This window comes from Lynx rufus, unplaced genomic scaffold (assembly GCF_022079265.1).
Source record: "Lynx rufus isolate CCGP_SWC_20201006 ecotype Redwood Valley unplaced genomic scaffold, mLynRuf1.p SCAF_9, whole genome shotgun sequence".
Classification (NCBI taxonomy): Eukaryota; Metazoa; Chordata; class Mammalia; order Carnivora; family Felidae; genus Lynx; species Lynx rufus.
In genome coordinates, this window is record NW_025814897.1 from 17,720,457 (window position 1) to 17,740,620 (window position 20,164).

Here is a 20,164-nt window from a genome sequence, read left to right on the forward strand (position 1 = left end):
AGTTCTAATGGGGAAGGAAGGGAACCAACACTTGTTGAATGTCTGCCACGTAGCTGGCACGGTGTGCACCGTGAAGAGTCTATGACTCTGTGAATCCATCACTCGCAGGTGAGACTTAGGTTTACGTAGAACTATGGAGTCACATAGACTTGGACCGGAATCTCATCTCTATTATTTACCTGCAGTCTGACCTCAGGCAGGTTTCTTAATATCTACAAGCCTCAATCTCTTTTGTCATCTGTGAAATGGGGCTGGTGAGACAGTCAGCATACTTTCTGCTCCCAAGTCTGCTCCTGCTCTCTTTTATGCATTATAAATTTCTTAAGTAGATTCCATCTAATCTCCTTTTCTCCTTTTGTCTAGGCCTAGAGAACCGAATGAAGTAACTTAAAATATTAGATCATGCAACCAGGGGTGCCTGGGTGGCTCAGTCGGCTAAATGCCTGACTCTTGATTTCGGCTCGGGACACGATCTTGACGTTCGTGAGTTCGAGCCCCGAATCGGTCTTCACGCTGTCAGCACGGAGCCTGCTTGGGATTCTCTGTCTCTCTCCCTCTTTGCCCCTCCCCTGCTTGTGCTCTCTCTCTCTCAAAATAAATAAATTTTAAAAAGAGATCATGCCACTAGTTAGAAGCAGGGATGGGACCGAAAGTCAGAACTCCTGGTTGCTCCTGAGCCTTGCACTTGCTTCCTGGATGTCTTTTTCTTTTTCTTTTCTTTTCTTTTTCCTTTCTTTTCTTTTCTTTCCTTTTTTTCTTTCTTTCTTCCCTCCTTCTTTCTTTCTTTCTTTCTTTTTTTTCTCTTTCTTTTTTTCTTTCTTTCTTTCTTTCTTTCTTTCTTTCTTTCTTTCTTTCTTTCTAAATCATCTCCTGCTCTGAAAAGGACAGCAAAGTCCTTCCATGATAGGCAGCCCAGGTGTATGCAGAAGAACCCAGTGTGATGCCAAACTGCATTCACTCACCAGACACTTCCCAAGAATAGCCACTGGGCTCAGGAACCATTTTCAGAGTTTGATTCAGAGAACGTGCTCAGCATTTCTTCCCCCACTGCACCTCCTACCTCCTGCCGTTTCACTTCTTTGGGGGCAGAACAGCTCTCTGTGTGGGCAAATCAAGAGTTGTGTGGAATTCCTCTCAAGACAGTAGTAGCTCTGGGCTCTTCTCTACCAGGTGGCCTACTAGGAGAGCCAGAAGGGTGTGATTCAAAGGGGATCAGGGTCAGAAAAAAGAGAGCCTCCATCGACCCACCAGAAGGGAACATGGTGGGCATCTCGGGAAGGCTTTGAAGGAAGGTAGAGTGTGACGTTGTTCAAGTCCTGGCCACCAAGAAACATTTGTGAGGATCCGTCCTCCGTAGGGACGCAGCCCCTTCCCAGAGTTTTTAAACTTGAATGCATGGACTTACGTGCCAGAGGGAGAAGAAAACTTTTATAGGCTTAAAATGATGGGGTTTTTCACGCATGTGTCAGCACTAGCAGTGCTATGTCTTAAGAACTGAAGCCAAAGCATTAAATAACATGACTGATAAGCTTGTTGCATTTCCAGAGTCGGTGCAAGCCAGAAAAACAAGGATGCCTCTTTGAAAAGTTCCTTTTCAGGAGGTAGCAACCCCAAGTGGCCCCGGCTTCCTGAGGAGCTACTAGTTTACTCAAGGGTCCCCTGTCTCTCCTCTTCCTTTGTCTAGAAGTTTGATGCGGGCAGGGAGAAGATCCCAGTGTCCCTGGGCAAAAGTGCCTCGAAGCTGGTCTGTCATTGCTCTGACTGGAAACCTGGGTGAGGCCATCTCCCCAGGCACTTCCCGGAGGCATCTGAAGGCAGGAGTCTTGGACTCCCAGGGAACAACCAAGAACCACAGAAAGAGGATAGTTTCCTAAGCGAAAATGCAAGCCAACATCTCCCGGGGGACTTTCAGCCCTGTTCACCTGAGATGAGTTACTTGCCAGCCCCATTCTACCACTGGAAATATATTTTTAGGATCTTTTCATGAGCAACATGTTCGCTGCCAACCCTTTATAGATCAGTTACAAAACAGAAACTCTCCTTACTGCTAGGAGAAGTGTAGAAGGGGGGGGAGAAAGAAAAAAAAAATCCTGCCTGTAATTGAAGGCAGGTTGGGAGATGTTCATGCTTTGAAATTCTCCTTCTTGTGAAATGTTTATGAAACACTTTCCACAAACGAGTTATGCAACCAGGACAACAGCTTTGATCGTTTTCATCGCCAGTGATCTGTTCATTAGTGTGGGGCTGCTTCCCCGAGAGAGAGAACCATGTGAAAATGTCATGGGTGGGGCTAAGGAGGAGTACCCCAGCACCCTCGTGCCCCATCACATGACCCCAAAACATGGTTCATAAGGAGGTCCGTGGGTCTATCTGGGCCAGAACGCTACCTTTTCCATCACCTACGGTCTATGCTGTCTCCCACCCCTGGGAAGTTGATAGTATTGTTTTGTAGAAAGGGAACCGGGGGAAAATCAGAGGGTCATTCCCTTAAGCGACTTGGCCAGTGTCTTGTTATGTAACTTTATCCCCATCTCTAAAACTCTCTGGGCCTCCATGAGATGGGAAGGCAAATACTTGTCCCCACACCTCTGGCTGGGAGTGTGAAGCCGAGTAAGGAACGTATGAAGGCTTCCAGCCCCTCAGAGGGGGCTCTCTCCTCGCGGAATGAGGCTACTGCTTTCTCAAGCAGGTGATGTCAGGGAGTTCATTGGGATTAGAAAAGATAATCACCCATGATGACTTTTTACCTCCCTGGTCACTGCCCAAGACTCAGTGTAATACCTGTACACAGCACAGTGGGTGGAGAAAATCCTGAGCGAACAAACCTTGTCTAACAGATGGACGGGACGGTCAGTGGCTATGACAGGGCCGAGCCCTCTGGGTGGCCCGTGTCCCCAGGGATTAGTCCATCCCAAGCAGGGCCTGGAGAGATATCCCTTTGCGTGAGAAGAACCACCAAAGGGACTCTGGAGACAGTCTTCATGATTCCAGGCAGGCTGTGGGTTTGATTGGGTTTTCACAAGTACGGGGGAAAGTGGATTTTCATCCAATTTGCCTCCGGTTCTCACATTAGAAGTCAATGGGATTCCAACAGAAGTCTCTATCTCGTCTTCCAGATCCACAGCCAACACCCAGTTGCCTGGAAAGGCTCCAATCTTTTCCATTCGACAGCAGTGAAAGGGATTTTTTTGATTTGGGAAGGACTTTGTTTCTTAATTTCTTAGTTTCTTCACCCATGAACTCTTAAGAGAATTGCCGAAGGAGGCTGTTAAGAGCCGCTAACATATCTTCCTCCCTTCCTCTCTTTCTGAGACCCACCCACCAAGGCAGAGACTTCTAGAATCTGTCACCGAAAAAGAAATCTCCTTTACTGTCTTTCAACCTGGTTTGTATAGGACTCTCTTCCTTGGGGGGTTACTGTCAGCAGCTCGCACCCATAGGCTAATGAAATATGAGAAATGAAAGAGTGAAACGTCGCCGAAGCAAAAAGTCACAACAATGACACACGGGGCTGTCAGAACGCCCCAGACGAACACCCAGAGGAATTTCCTGCTATCGGTCGCTTCATTTTTAGAACTGGGAGGTCAGCTGTGCCCCTCAACGAGTTTGGAGGGCAATTGATCCGGGAAGCAGATGAAAGGGTGAGTTTTCTTTTATGATGGCGCTGGTTTCTGAAATTAAGTGTTGCAGGAAGACCTGGCAGTGATTCTAACAGATAGCACCCAGGTTGGAGGCAAAGCACATGTTTTCAAGCTCTGTCATAGCTGCACCTTCTTATCTCCATTGCGCATAATGAGTCTATAAAGGAACCCTGCCACTTGCCTCCGAGCTGGAGCCCCGCCAAGCTGCCCGCGGTGGTTCTACCCAGTGTGGCTTTGGCTCCAATTTTCCATGTTCTCCCTCTGTCCCCCTTCCTCCATCCTGCCTCACCTATCCCCGCACTGGGAGAGGGATGCACCGGGGCAGGAGCGGGGGGGATCTACAAAGGAGACGTGGCCCCCAAAAGGCTTTGCTTAACTAAAATCTCTTCGAACAAACCTTAAGGGTGGTGGTGGTGGTGGTGGTTTGAAATAAGTAGTTGTATCATCTATTTCTGGCTTTTTAAAAACCTGCTAACAAATGTTTCCCCAGAATCGAGGATGTGAAAACTCTTAATTTCTAGGGGAAGAAAGTAGGACACCGGAGCTTCTTAGACGGAGATGCCAAGCCTGGGTGGGAAGAACCGAGGGACCCTGGGGCTAGCGATTGGGGCCGTCTTGGCAATCCCTCCCGGCTGGCCGTGTCTTTAGAGTTTTCACAAAGTCTCAACCCTCTGCCCCCACTGTCCTACTTCCTGTCTCTCTCCCTTCCTCTTCTCTGCTTCCAGTGCCCCAGAATAAGTCTCCTTAGGTGAGAGAAGAGAGGAATGATTTGTAAAGACTGTCCCTGAAAGAAGCATCCTCTTCCCAATTTTGGTGGCACCAGCCCTTGTTGGTGCCCTTTTAGGTCTGCTTTAGAACACCGCAGCAACCTGGGCTAGCCCAGTCTGCCAAACGCACTATGGAACTGGAACTTGTGATTCCATTTTAGGACTGGAAGAGAGAAGAATCCCATAGAATCATCAAACAGATGGAGAAACTGAGTCTCGTACAGGCTAAAAGATTGCTCAGGGTTACGTAGTAAGTTCAAGTCGGGGTGAGGACTTAGACACAAGGTCTAGCTCCCTGTTCAACGTTTTCCTGACTGTATCCCCCTGGAGTCTATGGAGAAATGGGTTCTGTTTGTGTTTTTTAGGTAATCAACTTGCATTAATTCCCATTATCTGCAAGGTACCATATTTAGGACATTAGCTCTTTCCTCGGTCTCTGAGATCACTCAGTAGGATCTGCCTAGCTCACCAACCAAAGGGAGTTCTTTCTTTAGTGATCTAAAGATTCATTTCACAACAATGAAGCATAAATATAGCCATTGGTCTGAACGTTTTACTTGGATTAAGTTAATACAGGAGTGATTCCAGGATGTCTGTGACATCCCCAGTGTAGACCAAGAAAATGGTTCAAGCCAGGACGTCTGTGGCCAAGAATTTCCATCAGAGGGTCTCCCTAATGTCTTTTCAAAGGTATAGTCTAGATCCTATGCTCTTTGTCATATTATATGAATTCAGAGTCACTTGGCTTCCCCTGCCCCAGTGGACTTCCTGAAAAGCCGCAAGAGTATAGTTCTCTGGATGGGCCCAAATAGTGCACCCATCCAGCCCTGCCCTTGGACACCCGAGAGCCCCACAGGTGGGTGATTGGTGCTGTCATCCAAGACAGCACTGGATGAGACAGCACTAGCCTCTCTCACTGGAGAGAGGCTAGAGAGGTTTCAGAAGCCATCACAGCCCCCTCGGGCTGCCCCTGCAGTAGTGACTATGAGGGAGACGTGTCCCCACCTGTAGGGAGACCGGCAAAGACTATCATCAGAGCCGCATGGGTGCAGAGGGCTGACTACAGAGGCAGCTCACCACGCAGAAGATAGATAACTGTGGAAAACAAGGGGAAGAGAGAGGGGAAGCTGGCTCCCAGACTTTGGGATTTTGTGGACCAGGAAAATAAACAAACAGTATGGGGAAGACTGGTAAAGGGTTGCCTTTTTTTTTTTTCCACTTTGCAAGGTGGGGAGTTTTTAAAATACCATTTAGAAAATTTTTTTTTATGTTTATTTAGTTTTGAGAGAGAGAGAGAGAGAAAGAGAAACAGCATGAGCAGGGGGAGGGGGGCAGAGAAGGAGGGAGACACAGAACCCGAACCAGGCTCCAGGCTGTGAGCTGTCAGCACAGAGCCCGACACGGGGCTCAAACCACAAGTGGTGAGTTGAAGTTGGTCGCTTAACCCACTGAGCCATCCAGGTGCCCCTTAAAATACCATTTAAAATCAGCATCATGTCACAAAAGAAATTCTAACCTCTCCCCCCAAGAAAAAAGGAAGAACGCCATCTCCAAATTTAAAAGAAATGTTTCAAGTCCCCGCAATATCCTTCTTTTTTTCCCGTTTCAACGAGGAAGCGCGTAAACTGCACCGTGGGCCTGCACAGCCCACAGAATGTGCTGAGGAACCATGGATCTCTGTGAACCCCCCTCCTGCAGACTCTGACTCCAGAGTGCCATTTCCCTGTCTCTTACCAGCTGCCCTGGGCTGAGGTGCACACACAGGGAGGCACATCAAGCCCCAGCCCTGTAGGTACCGTAGGCACGGAGCTAGCTCCTTACTCTCGGGGCTCGTCACTAATCCGCCTTGACCTTCTCTACGTTTCTGTTTCTGCCCGCCTGGGGAGGCCCCGCACTGATGCTCTCCTGCCTCCACTTACACAGATTAAAACTGAGGACCTCAGTGACTCCTTGCAGCAGACCCTCTCGCATCGGCCATGTCACCTGAGTCAAGGACCTGCCATGATGTCTGGAAACCAAATGTCTGGGGTAAATGCCAGCCTGATGCCGGGGAGCCCTGATAGTCTCAGTGGGCCGGGGAGTTGAAGTCAAGCCTTCTCCAAAATGCTTGACCTCTAGACCTGGCTCTCGGTGAATTCGTGGTCCGAAAAGCCCCCTGTAGGGAGTGTGACCGAGGGATTCAGGCCTGGGGTGGAGGTGGGAGTCCAGAGGGGAAGCCCGGCTGCCTCTACCTGTCTGGGACCAAAAGGAGCCGGCCTGGCCAGAACAATGGACCTAGCGGCTGTGGAGCTGGCCCCCATTTCAGGGGGCCCTATTGCGACAACCATGGCTACAGATATAGAGCATTTCTGTCTCCAGCGAGCCCACTCTCCTCCCTCGAGGTTTTGCACCAAAGCCAAAGTAGAACAGAGTGTCGTGCGGGGAAGAGGAGGCACCCTGAAACAGTAACAGCAAACGTCAGAGAGGGCGGATGTCCATGTGGCGAGCCCCTCTCTTGGTCTGGATCACCTGGGGAAGAAATGCCACCCCTTCCCTGGAAATACTTAAGACTGGAACGTGTGCCCATTCCTTCACTTCCTCATTCAGCAGGGGTTTACCACCTCTTCGTGTACAGACCTAAGCACAGCCCTCGGGGGGCACAGAGCCCTGAGGATCTCGATCCCCCACGTATCGGAACTGCTGTCTCCCTTTTGAGGGCTGGTGGGAGGAGCCCAGGGGCAGTGGCCTTTCTGCTTCATCAGATCGGTTGTGTTAAGAAATAATAACTTGCTCCTCCTTCCAGGAAAGGCTCAGGCGCAGGAAATGGCCAAGACGTGGCTTTTAGCACAGTCGAGTGGCATGAGATTAAAGAAACAGAGTCAGATGATCGGGATTTCATGTCATTTCTAGGGTAAACCTCTGAGAGCCGGGTAACACTGAGCCTGTGCCTTCGACGTTTACCGTCTACTTGGGAGACAAGACTGACACGCACGAAAGTTAAATAACAAGGCAAAGTTTAAGTACACTAGGCTGAGAGGCACTGCTTGGCTGAGTGCAGGAGCTGTAACAATGCCAGCATTAATGGAATCGCTGCTACGTGCCAGGCACTTGAGCTACACAGAGACATAAGGCAAGGTCACTGCCAACAAACTCTCAGAGTCTGGAGCCCCACGGGACAGATGGGCAGCAGGCAGATGGAGCCGGCACCCCCAGCGTGTAAATTCGGCGATTTATGTGTCTCCCCATGTGCAGGACATGACCTCCCTCCATCCGCTCCAGCAGCTCGTGCTGGTTCCTGGCCACCTCCAGTCCGTATCCCAGTTCCTGCTATCCCAGACCCAATCTGGGCAACAAGGTAAGAACTCGGGCGTTTTCCACATCGATCAAGTCCAGCAAAGTGCTGCTGTGGCTTGCTGGATAAAGGAGCCCAAGTGTGGGGCATGGGTGAGTGGCTGGCTCACTCCTCTGGCATTGAGACCCAGGGAAGGGACCCTGGCATTGCCCCCCGCCAGGCTGAGAGTCCTCTGCTTTTCCCTCTCATCTTCCTCAACTTCACGGCCAGTAGAGACTGAGGTGCAAGGTGGCAAGGAGCTGGGGGCGGAGGGGAGCACAGGAAGGAAGAGCTCCTTGGGACATGCAGTGCAGACAAGTCCCAGTTCCTTGGAAATCTTTCAGGACTGATTCAGACTTTCACCTCCAGGAAGCCGGCCTTGACTCTGCTTGGGTAGAGCAGCAGCGCCACCCTCAGGCGGGAGAAGGGGTTTTCAGGTTTTCTTTGGCACGGAAATTACTACCAGAGACTGGCTCCTGGGCCAAGAGCAAACAGATTAGAATATTCATGATAATAGCTGGTATTTCTTGAACATGATTTGCCAGGAGCCCTGATGAGTGATTTTCCTGGCATTTTTCAAAATAACCTTGTGTGGTAGATAGTCATAGTGTGTCTCTGGTGACATAAGAAAAGTCCGGAAGTTTGGCCGAAACCTGTGTTCCTGGCCATTGACCTGCACTGCCTGCCCACCGCCCCCCTCTCTCTGGTCTCCACTGACGAGGGCCAAAGTGATGGAGGAAGTGGGAGTTTGCCACCTGTGTACAAATCCCAGGTAGAGGCTTTGGAAACCCAGAATCCAAACAACGTGCAACTCTGCCTTCCATCCCTAACACCTGCCTAAATTACAGTCCCTACCCCTAGGTTCTGAGGCATCTCAGAGTCTTTTTATGGTGATGACTGAGAACATACTTGAGCCTTTAAGTACTTATTTTAGCTAAACAACGTATATCACATTCCTAGGTAACAGCTAATTCCCTTCTGTTTTAAAAGATAGTGACGTGAGGGGCGCCTGGATGGCTCAGTCGGTTAAGTGTCCGACTTCGGCCTAGGTCACCATCTTCTTGTTCATGAGTTCAAGCCCTGCGTCGAGCTCTGTGCTGACAGCTAGGAGCCTGGAGCCTGCTTCAGATTCTCTCTCGCTCTCTCTCTCTCTCTCCCTCCCTCCTTCCCTCTCTGCCCCCTCCCGCTTGCGCTTTGTCTCTCAAAAAATAAATAAACATTAGAAAAAATTTTTATTTTTTTTATTTTATTTTTTATTTTTTTAACGTTTATTTATTTTTGAGACAGAGAGAGAGCATGAACGGGGGAGGGTCAGAGAGAGAGAGAGACACGAATCGGAAACAGGCTCCAGGCTCTGAGAGGTCAGCACAGAGCCTGATGCGGGCCTCGAACTCACAGACCACGAGATCATGCCCTGAGCCGAAGTCGGAGGCTTAACCGACTGAGCCACCCAGGCGCCCCTAGAAAAAAAATTTCAAAGACAGTGATGTGAAAATGGCCCAGAGGTAGACATATAACCAGTGAGGCCAGTGTATGATGCAGGGCAAAATAAACAAACAAAAAATTTTCTGAAGGCAGAAAACTCATTGGTTAAAAAAAATTCTTTTTTTTTTTTTTTTTTAAATCACTTACTGGCTGTGTGTCCTTGGGAAACTTCACCTAACCTCTCTGAATAAAAACGGAGCAAAATAAAATAAAATGGAAAAACAGTAAAAAATAGAAAACTAGTAAAATTCTACCTCACGAGGTTATTGAGGGCTATTCAAAATAATGCATATAAAAAGGCTTTGTGTATTTCAAAATGCAGTATAAATGTTAGATTACTATTAGCATTTAAGCCTCTGACTCCTGGCTCGGAGCTCCTTATGAGAGATTTTTGTTTACTTTAATAAGGAAAAATTAAGCCCTGACTTTTATAGACTGAGGAGCGTAAAGGTCAGCTTCCACAGATGCCGTACATCAGTGACCTGGAGCCGCTTAGGGACCCCAGAGACCCCAAGGTTCTGGTCTGTGCTAAGTGGTTGGGGTGACCCGGCCCATTGTTCTGGTAGCTCGATGGCTTCATTCCCGCAGCGACAGTGAGAGCTCCTGGCTGAGGACCTTCCTAGAGGGAGGCCACTCTCATGACCACCAGTCAGGCAGAGCCCTTCATGGGCCGTTTTCCTGGAGAGGGAAGGAGAAAGCGGTCCTCAGACAGTACAAGGAGCAGGTGGAGGCCATACCACCAGACAGAGTTTCCAGAGGCTTGGCCCCTGGTCTTCCCTTCTCTCTCAGCTCTTCCTCCCAAGTAGAAAATGTCCTCGTTCTGCCAAGAGCCTCTGGCCAGCCATGTGCCGCCTTTTGGGGCTCTCTGGCCCCATCTATGTGGCCTGGCATATTTGCAGATTTGCCCAGGTTTTTGTGGCTGTCTGCAGGCAAAATGGAGCTCCCCGGCCCCTCCGTTCCAGCTGCTTTTCCTTCCCTGTTGGATTTCTTCGGCCTGCTTAGCAGCTCCCAGAGCAGGCTGGCCTTGACCTCCTTAGCCCGTGCAGCACCATTCCAGGCAGGCGGGCGGGCAAGCCGGAGGACTGGTTTGCGGATGGCTGTTTACCTGCTTATCCGTGTCTCGTTCACCTCCACCTGCGTGTGGCAATGCCTGGCAGTCCCGTGGGGGCCCTTTGCACAGGGCTCGGGGTGGGTTGAGGGACCTGACGAGGTAGCAGGGGGTGGGGACGGTTATCTCGGTCCCGAAGCTGTGGAGCGTGTCCTTCAGACGGCCTGGATTTTATTTTGTTTGTTCCTTTGTCCCTCCCCTTCCACTCAGGTCTGCAGCCAAATCTTCTCCCCTTTCCGCAGCAACAGAGCTCTCTCCTCCTCCCACAGACCGGGCCTGGCCTGGCGTCCCAGGTAAACAACCACATTCTTCCTGTCTCCCCCTGAGAATGCCTCAGCTCTGGACAGAGCTGCTCACCGGTGTTCCCCCACCCCCTCGATGCTGCACTTACGCCTCTGGGAAGAGGGGCTAGCGAGGGATTATCCCTGTTCACACACGAGGAATCAAAGCCACGGCCGGGAGAAACGATCGAACCAGCATCGCCAACAGCCCCAGGACTGGAGCCCAGAGATCTCAGCTCCCAGGCCGTCCCGCTCAGCAGTGTGGGTCCTCCACACCAGCCCTGGTTTCGCTCACTCCTCTTAGGACCATCCAGGTCCTAAGGAGGGCTGACTTTCAGGGATGCCACGGCGACCGCCAGCCCTGCCCGGGTCCTCTCAAGCCCCAAGGAGGAGACCAGAGTCCCCACCAGGCCACAGTCTCTCACCTCTGGGTCCCTGTCAAGACCCACTATCCTCGACCACCTCCTGCAGTGCACTTGTGCGGGTCAGGAGGTCCGAGACCGGCGCGAGGGGCTGTTAACAGAGCTGCCGTGTTGCCACACGGTACCTGTTTGCCAATTACAAGGAGCCACCTCTTCCTCTGGCCGGACGTGGCCGCTTTCTAGGTGTGTGGCTCGCTAAGAGCAGCAGGAGCTGTCTGGTAGGTGCCTCTCCTCCCCTCATCTGGGTGCCCCCGTGCACAGCTGCAGGAGATGGCTCTGCAGAGACAGGTTACAGGGCCCCACTGGCCCTTCTGTGCGCGAAGATCCCCACGGATCACTAAGGGCCCTGACTCTAGAGGGCTAGAGTGTCCACTGAAGACATCAGGAAGGGGAGAGGGTGCCATCTAGTGGCTAATAGGAAGGGGGCCACTGGAATCCTAAACTCACTCTCTCCTGGGGACTCAGAATGTCATCATAGACTTACATCTGGAAGAGATCTTATAGAGGCCTGAGATCAACTCTCATATCTTACGACATGAGAATCCAAGAGGCCGTTCAGGAGGTTATTAAGATGGTCCAGGGCAGCGGTAATGAGGGACTTGCTCAGGGTTGTGGCAATAAGAGTAGAGAGGAAAGGGCAAACGAGGACCTGTTTGGGGAAGACGAATGAATGCAATTTGGCCTGTCGTTGGATATGAGAGGAAGGGAGAAGAAGGTCTAGCAAAGAGCTCAAGAAGTATTTGTTAAAGAACAAAGGAATCGATGAGAAGGAAGTCTCAAAGAGAGCTGAAGATTTCCACCCCCATCCTGCAAAACAGGACCAAACCCATAAGGCTCCAAATCATTCTGTTCTAAAAGATCCTTTGCCAGGGTCCTCTCACCTTCCTCATCCTGAGGCTGCCCATCTGAATTGTAAATCTGCAGGTCTCGGAAGAGAGAAGGAGGAAAGTTCACCTTAGTCTAGGAAAACGGTAAGCTGGGAAGGAGAAAGACAAGGGCGGATATAGGCAGTGCTGTCCACGTGGGCAGTGGCTCCTGGACGGGACGCAATGCCTGGACCCCTCGGTCTGGGTTCCAGAGCTTGTGCTATGGTGGATGTCTTCAGGAGGGGGATTCAATCCAACCCCAAAAGGGCGCCACGTGAACTCTAGGTTTTAGAGCCCATTTTTCTATGAAAATGAACTAAAGGAAGACTATCTCCTGACAACCGTAAATGAGATCAACGTATATTTAGATAGCACGGGAATACCTTTGATTTAGAAACAAAAAACACAGGACGCTTGCCCCGCTCAGTCGGTGGAACATGCGACTCTTGATCTCGGGGTCACGAGTTCAAGCCCCACATTGGGTGTAGGGATTACTGAAAAATTAAATAAATAAACTTAAAACAAAAACAAAACAAAACGAAACACACCCAAACAACACTCTCATGAAAGAAAATGATGGGTTCGAAAGTAAAATGGCAGTCATAAGGGTTTAAATTTTTCTGGAAGGTCTATTAATATAACAAGTCTCGGATGTCCTCTGTTATCTTCAGTTAATGCCTGTTAAACACCTCAGTTACTTTGCTTTGTGGAAAAGAACAGGCAAGGCAAACAACCTTTTCCTTGTCCCATTCTGAGATTTGCTTTTGGAATCTTAGTAAACAACCCCGCTAGCTCCTTTTACGGCGGAAAATTGAAAGAAGGAAGTTACCTGCCCAGAGTCAAACAATGAGTCATAGACTAAAACCCAAGAAGGCCACCTCCCTGTCCTGCAGTCCTGTGTCTGCCCCAGCTATTCTAGCTATTTGCTATCCCTTTGTAGAAACCCAAATTTTCACTTCCACGCCCCTGAAAAAAATAGGAATCAAGTGCGCCCAGACATCTGTCGCCTGCTAAGCACACAATAGAAAGTGCCATTTGATCTGTGCCATTGTGGATCTGTTTGGCATGTGTTCCCTTTTAGGCAATTGGGCGCCCCGGGCTGCCGGGATCTTCTTTAGACCCCCATCTGGAAGCGTCCCCACATCTCCCAGCGCCGAAGCATCTACCCAGCTCTGGAGGGGCTGATGAGCCCAGTGACCTGGAAGAGCTGGAGAAGTTTGCCAAGACCTTCAAGCAGAGGCGCATTAAGCTGGGTTTCACACAGGTTTGGTTTGCGGGGAGCTAGAAGGGATCGGGTTGAGCGAGCGGAGACGGGGCTTCCCGAGTGTACATTTGAGGAGCGGCCGGACGTTCAATGTGTTTGGGGCAAGCCCACGTGTCCCTGTGTTCCCTGAGAATAGGGCACAGTTTCTATTGGTAAGGGAACTGGGGGACACTGCTGGGAAACGGGTAGGAGGAATGAGAGCCAGACAAGGGGTTGGGCACATGGGCACGGCCCTCTCCGAGTCTGGGGAGGGAAATGAACCAAAGTCTCCCTCTTAGAGGGAAAAAACCTGGAAAGGAGTCACGGTCACGGGTGGGTGCTTGAAGGTTCTGTCCGTGCATGATGGGCGCCAGGATGGTGGGGAACGTGGACGAAGAAGAGAAGGAGCCCGTCCCTCCGGCTTCTCCCTCTCGGTCCCCACATGCAGGGAGATGTGGGGCTGGCGATGGGAAAACTGTACGGTAATGACTTCAGCCAGACCACCATCTCGCGATTTGAGGCCCTCAATCTGAGCTTCAAGAACATGTGCAAGCTCAAGCCACTGCTGGAGAAATGGTTGCACGATGCAGGTAGGCATCCGGGACTCAAGGGTGGACGGTGCCCCAGAGGATTCCGCAGGGAAGGGGCTGGTGACTTGTCTGAGTTGAGGCTTTAGGCGGTCAGTGTGTAAGACCCCTTCTCCTCCTGGGCCTGGAACCACCTGAGAAATAAGATACAGAAGACAGACAAGGGGAGAGGGAAATGTCCGCTTCGTTGCTGAGAGGGCCCCTTGAAAGAAATGGCTTCAGGTCTGTGGCCATGAAGACTTGGCCCCCTTCCCTTGTCCACCCTACGGCCACCCAGCCACCTGGGGACGGCTCACCAGAGACAAAGTTTGGGTCTGCAAACTTACTCACCTTGCGCTCTGGACCCCTTCTAGGTTGGGAAGATAGGGGAATGGGTTCTCTAGGATCTCCTGGGGGAGCCGGGAAGGCAAGAGTCACAACACAAGCCCTCTGTCTGGCTAACCTCGAGCAGGTCTCCAGAGGGCAGGGAGTCACCGTGAGCAAGACTAGTGGGGAAAGTCCTACAGCAGGAGCAGGGTCCACAGGATTCTGTCAGCCGGGTGACCTGGGAGGCATTCCAGGAGGTCAAGGGTGCAAGCCAAGGGCAAGATGTTTGGAATACTGAATGGAGGAGGTTGGTGTCTGGGGACAGTGGGTGACAGGGTTCTTACCAGGACACCATCAACACATTGGACCGGAGAATTCTTGGTTGGAAGAGGCTGTCCTGTGAATTATAGGGCATTTAGCGGCATCCTTGGTCTCTACCCCCCGGGTGCCAGCAGCACCTGCCGCCCGTTGAGACATACAAAAATGTCTCCAGATATCCCAAATGTCCCCTGGGGGAGCAGTCATGGTGCAAAACCGCCCCAGCTGAGAACCACTGGTGTAGGCAGAGAGGGAAGGAGCAGAGCCGGCGCCAGGCTGGGCTCTAGTCAGGAGACACATGTTGACGAGTACTTCCTGTGCGGAGGAAGGAAAGGGTGGGATGGGCAGACAAGGGGGTCAGTCACCCCTTCAGAAGTCCCTCCACGAGGAAACATGGAAGGTCAAGGAAGCTGTCCCCAACGACTTGTCCCCTCGTCAGCTTTCTTCAGGGCACTGAAGTGACAGAGATGATCAGAGGGTCTTAGGATCTTTGGGAAGAGACCTTACGGATCGTTTCTAGTGCATCCCCCCTACCTGATGCCTGAATCCTTCCTGTGGGGTATATCTGCCCACCGATCATACAGCCTCAGCTCCAACACTTGCCCTGAAAAGAAAGTGACATCAGTACCAACATTTTGCCACCAAGTGCCATTGCTTTTAGCTCAAAACACCAGTTCCCATTTCACTAAGCATCCATATCCAAGCATCCTTGTAAAAGACAGACTCATGAGAGTCCCTTGTAGGAGCCCTGCCTGCACCCACTCACACCCACACATGCCGCTGATGTCTGAGTGTCCTTGAACCGTGACCGCAAACACTGGAGGCATTGGCGTGGGAGTCGCGGAAGACCTTTGCCCAGAGCAATGAGGACAAGCAGGGTTCTTGGCCTGTTCTGGTTCCCCTTCCGGGAGGAGGGGGCTGGTCCCAAAAGAGCCACTGCAGAGCCTACTGGGCAGCATTGGTGGATCTCAAGGCCATTGACACAGAGCTCAACTGGCCATGCATTCTCTTCTCTGAGCTTCCTTTGTCTTTCCACCTCCGGACAGAAACCTCTCCATCGGACCCCTCGGGGAGCACCCCCAGCTCTTTCCCCACCCTCAATGAAGTGTTTGGTAGGAAGAGGAAGAAACGGACCAGCATCGAGACCAATATCCGCCTGACTCTGGAGAAGAGATTTCAAGATGTGAGCGGCTCCTCCGGGTGGGAACGGGTGGGCTGATGTGCAGAGTTGGATGAGCGGACACACTCAGGCCCCTCGGTACCACACCTGCCCTGGGAAAGGGTCGGAAAGCAAGCCCAGGCACCCTCTCCAGGCACCCACGTGTCCCAGGGAGCGGGCGCCTTCGTCTTGGGTTTCAGGAACTTCTTCCCCCACTGACTCTTCTTGCCCTGACATTTTTTAAGGGCCCGTTGTCCCTCTCACCAGGAGATTTAAAGAATGGGATATAGGGGCACGCCTGGGTGCCTCAGCTGGGTAAACATCCAACTTCGAATCAGGTCATGATCTCCCAGTCCATGAGTTCGAGCCCCACGTCAGGCTCTGTGCTGACAGCTGGAGCCCGGAGCCTGCTTCTTATTCTGTGTCTCCCTTTCTCTCTGCCCTACCCCTGCTTGCACTCTGTCTCTCTCTCTCTCTCTCTGTCAAAAATAAACATTAAAAAAAAAAAAAAAGGGATATAGAGTCCCAGAAGAGGGTGGATCTCTGTATCCAGTGGAGGTAAAGGGAGCAAAGCCAGAACACTCCATATAAATTCTTTCTTTCTTTCTTTCTTTCTTTCTTTCTTTCTTTCTTTCTTTCTTTCTTTCTTTTCTTTCTTTCTTTCTTTCTTTCTTTTACCTTAGTTGACATACAATATTATATTAGTTTCAGGTGTATGGCAGGGATTCAACAATTTTACCCATTACAAAATGCTCATCATAACAAGTATAGTTACCATCTGAAATTCTTTACTTTCTATGCATTGATTTGTAGTTTTAGAATTATCAGTGTAGTAAATGCTCACTGTGAACAATTAGGAAAATATAGAGAAGTAGAAAGAACAAAAAATCTACCATCAAATGGCATCTAAATGTATCTCCTTCTGTTTCTTTCTCCACACGCATTTAAATACTTGTGATCATATAATATGATACATTTGTTTGAACTTGTAGCAAAAGCATATTCCTGAGCCAGTATGTAGAAGCTAATAATAATACCAGCTTTGTGCCCTGTGGGAGCTAGGGAAGAGAAGAAGGAAAACAGGTGTGGTCTACACAGCTTCTAATCGGGATCCCTTGGATACCAGCCTTCAGAGCCTCTATCCACACGACCCAGGTCCCTAAAGGATGTGCCCTTGGCCTCATTTAATCTCGTGGGCCCCAGGCCTCCAAGACTGCTGCCCGCTCCAGCGAATTCATTCGCTGGTGCATCTGGCTCAAGGATGTGATGGCTGCATCCTGCTGGCAGAATGACAAGAGCTGGCTCTTCCTGCTGATTAGGTTTCTGGGAGCAGCCTGGGCAAGGGAGGGGGTGTGTAGGAAGGAGGGAAAGGGGCTGAGATCAAAGATTGGGTGGAGGGAGGGGTTGGAACAAGAAAGTGCTGAATATATATGTCTCCACAGTCTTGGATCCGCATGCTTTAGTTTATGTTTTCCTATTTTGAGGTGGGACAGGAAGCAATAACGCAAGAAAAGGTTATCAGGTTGTGTGGCGAAACATGGGGTTCGGGATTCTGCCCGTCCCACACACATGTCAAAGGACTTCTCCTTTCAGAACTTCTCCTGAAGTAAGAAATGAGGGAAGAGAGCTACATTTGTGGATCCTGTATTTGGTGGCAGGCCCTGGGCTTGGCAGTTTACACATGGTTTCTCATTTTAGCCTCGCAACAATCCTATACAGTAGACCTTATTGTTCTCACTTCATACATGATAAGACTGAGGCTCAGAGAAGTTAAGAAAGGCTTCTAAAGCTACACAGTAAATGATAGAGCCAGCATTCCACCCTAGGTCTGATTCTAAAGCTTTTGATCCATCCATTGGCCTATCTTGTTTCCTTGGACCCTCTGGCCCCCACCCCTGATTCTTGACCCTGTTCCCCCTTCCTGCTGACCACACTCTATCCCTTTGGTCTCCGCAGAACCCCAAACCCAGCTCAGAAGAGATCTCCATGATTGCAGAGCAGTTGTCCATGGAGAAGGAGGTGGTGAGAGTCTGGTTCTGCAATCGACGTCAGAAGGAGAAGCGAATCAACTGCCCCGTGACCACACCCATCAAATCTCCCATCTACAACTCCCGCTTGGTAAGTGGCCAAGAACCAAGCTGCCCGCCAAGCATGGGGGGGTGGGGGGTGGGGGAGGGGGCAGGAACAGGAATGGTGCCTGGAAGGTGAAGAGTCTTCTCCATCCGGGGGAAGATGGCCGTCGGGAGTTGAGAGGGGCATACAATAAATAGTCAAATAGATGCCATGTGTGAAATAAACATAATATAAAGGAGAATAAAGAAGGGTAAGGGGAGTGGACGTAATTATGAGGAGATGCTTTTTTAATAGAGAGGTCAGAGAGGACCTCCCGGGGAAGGTGACATTTGAGTGGAGCCCAAAGTGTTGGAAATAGATGAAGCATCTACAAGAAAGAGTGTCCCAGGCAGAGGGACCAGCAAGTAAAAATGACTTGGCATGTTTGAGGAACAGAAGGAAGCCAGTATGGCTGGGGCAGAGTGAGGAAGGAGGCGAGAATAGGAGGGGAAATCAGAGACATAACAGAGAGCAGACCACCCAAGGTCATGGAGGTCACTAAAGGACCCTGGCTTTGGGTTTGTATGAAATAAGACACTGGAGAGCTGTGAGTGGAGAAGCCTAAACTGACTGAGGTGGAGAATAATCTACGTGGCAAAGGGACACCAGTGAGGAGAACCACAATAACCAGGCTGAGAGTAGAGGAAGCTTAGGGGAGGGTGGTAGCCAGGACGGTGACAAGAAGTGGTTGGATTCTGAATATACTTCAACCGTGGAGCCAACGAGATGTGCTGAGAGCTCAGATAAGGAGTGTGAGAAATGAGGCCAAGATGAGTTTAAGGGTTTTGGCGTGAACGACTTGTTGGAAGGCGCTGCCATTTTTTTTTTTTTAAGATGATGAAGAAAGCCAGAGATACAGGTGTGAGGGGGAAAAAGACTAAGAATTTGGAGCTGGTCAGATTAAGCTGGACACGCCTCCTAAGGATCCGAGAGGAAGTGTCAAGTGGACAGTTGTGTGTCTGATGTGGTCAGGGGGAAAAGTCAGGGCTGGGAATAACGTGGAAGTTTGGGGAGTAGGAAATATCTTCTGCATCCAGGGAAAGATAGCGTCTGGAGGAACATTCTCATCCTCCATCCCTGGGGATGCCATGGTTGGAAGGTTAAGGGAATTGGGGGCAATGCCACCGTCCTATTCAGCCTTGTCTGGGGTGGAACACAGCTGTTTCATGAAAACGACACCATTGTTCATTCTTTCACCAAACATTCCTTGGCCATCTACCATAGAGTGACCTTTGCGCAGAGTGCTGGGGATACACAAATAAATAATATCTGTCCCCTGTCCCAGAGGATCTCACCATCTAGCAGAGGAGACAGACAAAGAAACAAATGATAAACAACATCATAATTTCTCTAGGAGAATTTAGGAGTTGCGGCTAACGACGCCTTGCCAAGGTGGTGGTTAGAGAAGGCTCCCCCAAGGAGATAATTAATACCTGAGCTGAGTCTAAAAGGAAAAGGAGTGAAGAGGCAAATAGGTGTGGGGTGGAGTTCTCCTGGGGGGAAAGTATAAGAACAGTAGCGGGGAGCAGGGAGAGTGTATGGCATGTTCCCAGAACTATAGGTGGTCCCTGCAGAGGGATGTGGAACGATGAGGCTGGACAGACCAGCAAGGGCCAGACTGAGGGGACTATGTACAACGCTAAGGAGACGGCTGGGAGAAGTCACCGAAGGATGTTGAGCAGGCCACTGACACCATCAGATTTGCTTTCCAGAATGATCACTCTGAGTGCAGTATAAAGGGTGGTTTGAGAGACATGAGACTGGTTGTGGGGAAACCAGGTAGGATGTGGCTGCAGTTACCCAGGAAAGAAATAATGGGGGCTGAAGCAAAGCTAGGGACTAAGAACGAGGGGAAGGGAGAGACTCAAGGGACAATGAGAAGGTGGAATTTTTGGGTCTTGGGTTATGAATCGGAAATCAGATGGTGGCAGGGAAATGACAAAGGAAAGACAATACTCTGGGCTGACTGTCAGCATTCAGGTTGTTGGGCTGATGGGGCCAGTGGTTGCTCCACTGATGGGACAGTCAGACACAGGTGGAGGAGCGGATTCGGGAGCAGGAAAAGGTGACGATTTCCATTCTTTACATTATTATAAGGTCCAGTGAGGCCTGTGGGTCACCCACGTGGGGCTGTCCTTGGGCACTTGCATTGATGGGTCTGGAGGTCAGGAGAGAAGGCCGGGATGGAGACGTAGGTCAGGGAGTCATAAGCATAAATTGGTGGCTGAAATCCTAGGGGAGGAGGAGCTCAGCTATGCTGTTTGCACAACAGAGCCAAGAGAAAAGTCTAGTCTTGACCCTGGGGAACACCAGCAGGTGAGGGACAGGTAAAGGAAAAGGATCCAGGCAGGAAACTAAGGAGGAGCGAGAAGAGGCAAGAGATTGCAGTGAAGGAGATGTGAGAAGCCCTGTAGGAGTGCTCCGGGAACACAGACAAACACCGACGATGAGAGACACTCCAACCCGAATGGAGGCTGGGAGCGCTGACCCCCTAATTTGTTCTTCAAACACATTAGGAATTAGCAAGAGCGCCACACCAGGCGGGAGGAACCATCTGTG

At 50.5% G+C, this 20,164-nt stretch overlaps 1 protein-coding gene across 1 annotated transcript in view; it reads left to right on the plus strand.

The window, feature by feature from the left end:
- Positions 1–20,164, plus strand: part of POU2F3 (POU class 2 homeobox 3) — a 37,953-nt gene that overhangs the window by 11,879 nt on the left and 5,910 nt on the right. Inside the window, exons 2-8 of the mRNA XM_047072366.1 lie at positions 6,332–6,436; positions 7,640–7,742; positions 10,522–10,604; positions 12,962–13,144; positions 13,572–13,713; positions 15,381–15,517; positions 17,450–17,611. Coding sequence (XP_046928322.1) covers positions 6,332–6,436; positions 7,640–7,742; positions 10,522–10,604; positions 12,962–13,144; positions 13,572–13,713; positions 15,381–15,517; positions 17,450–17,611 — 915 coding nt within the window. The remainder of the gene's footprint in view (positions 1–6,331; positions 6,437–7,639; positions 7,743–10,521; positions 10,605–12,961; positions 13,145–13,571; positions 13,714–15,380; positions 15,518–17,449; positions 17,612–20,164) is intronic.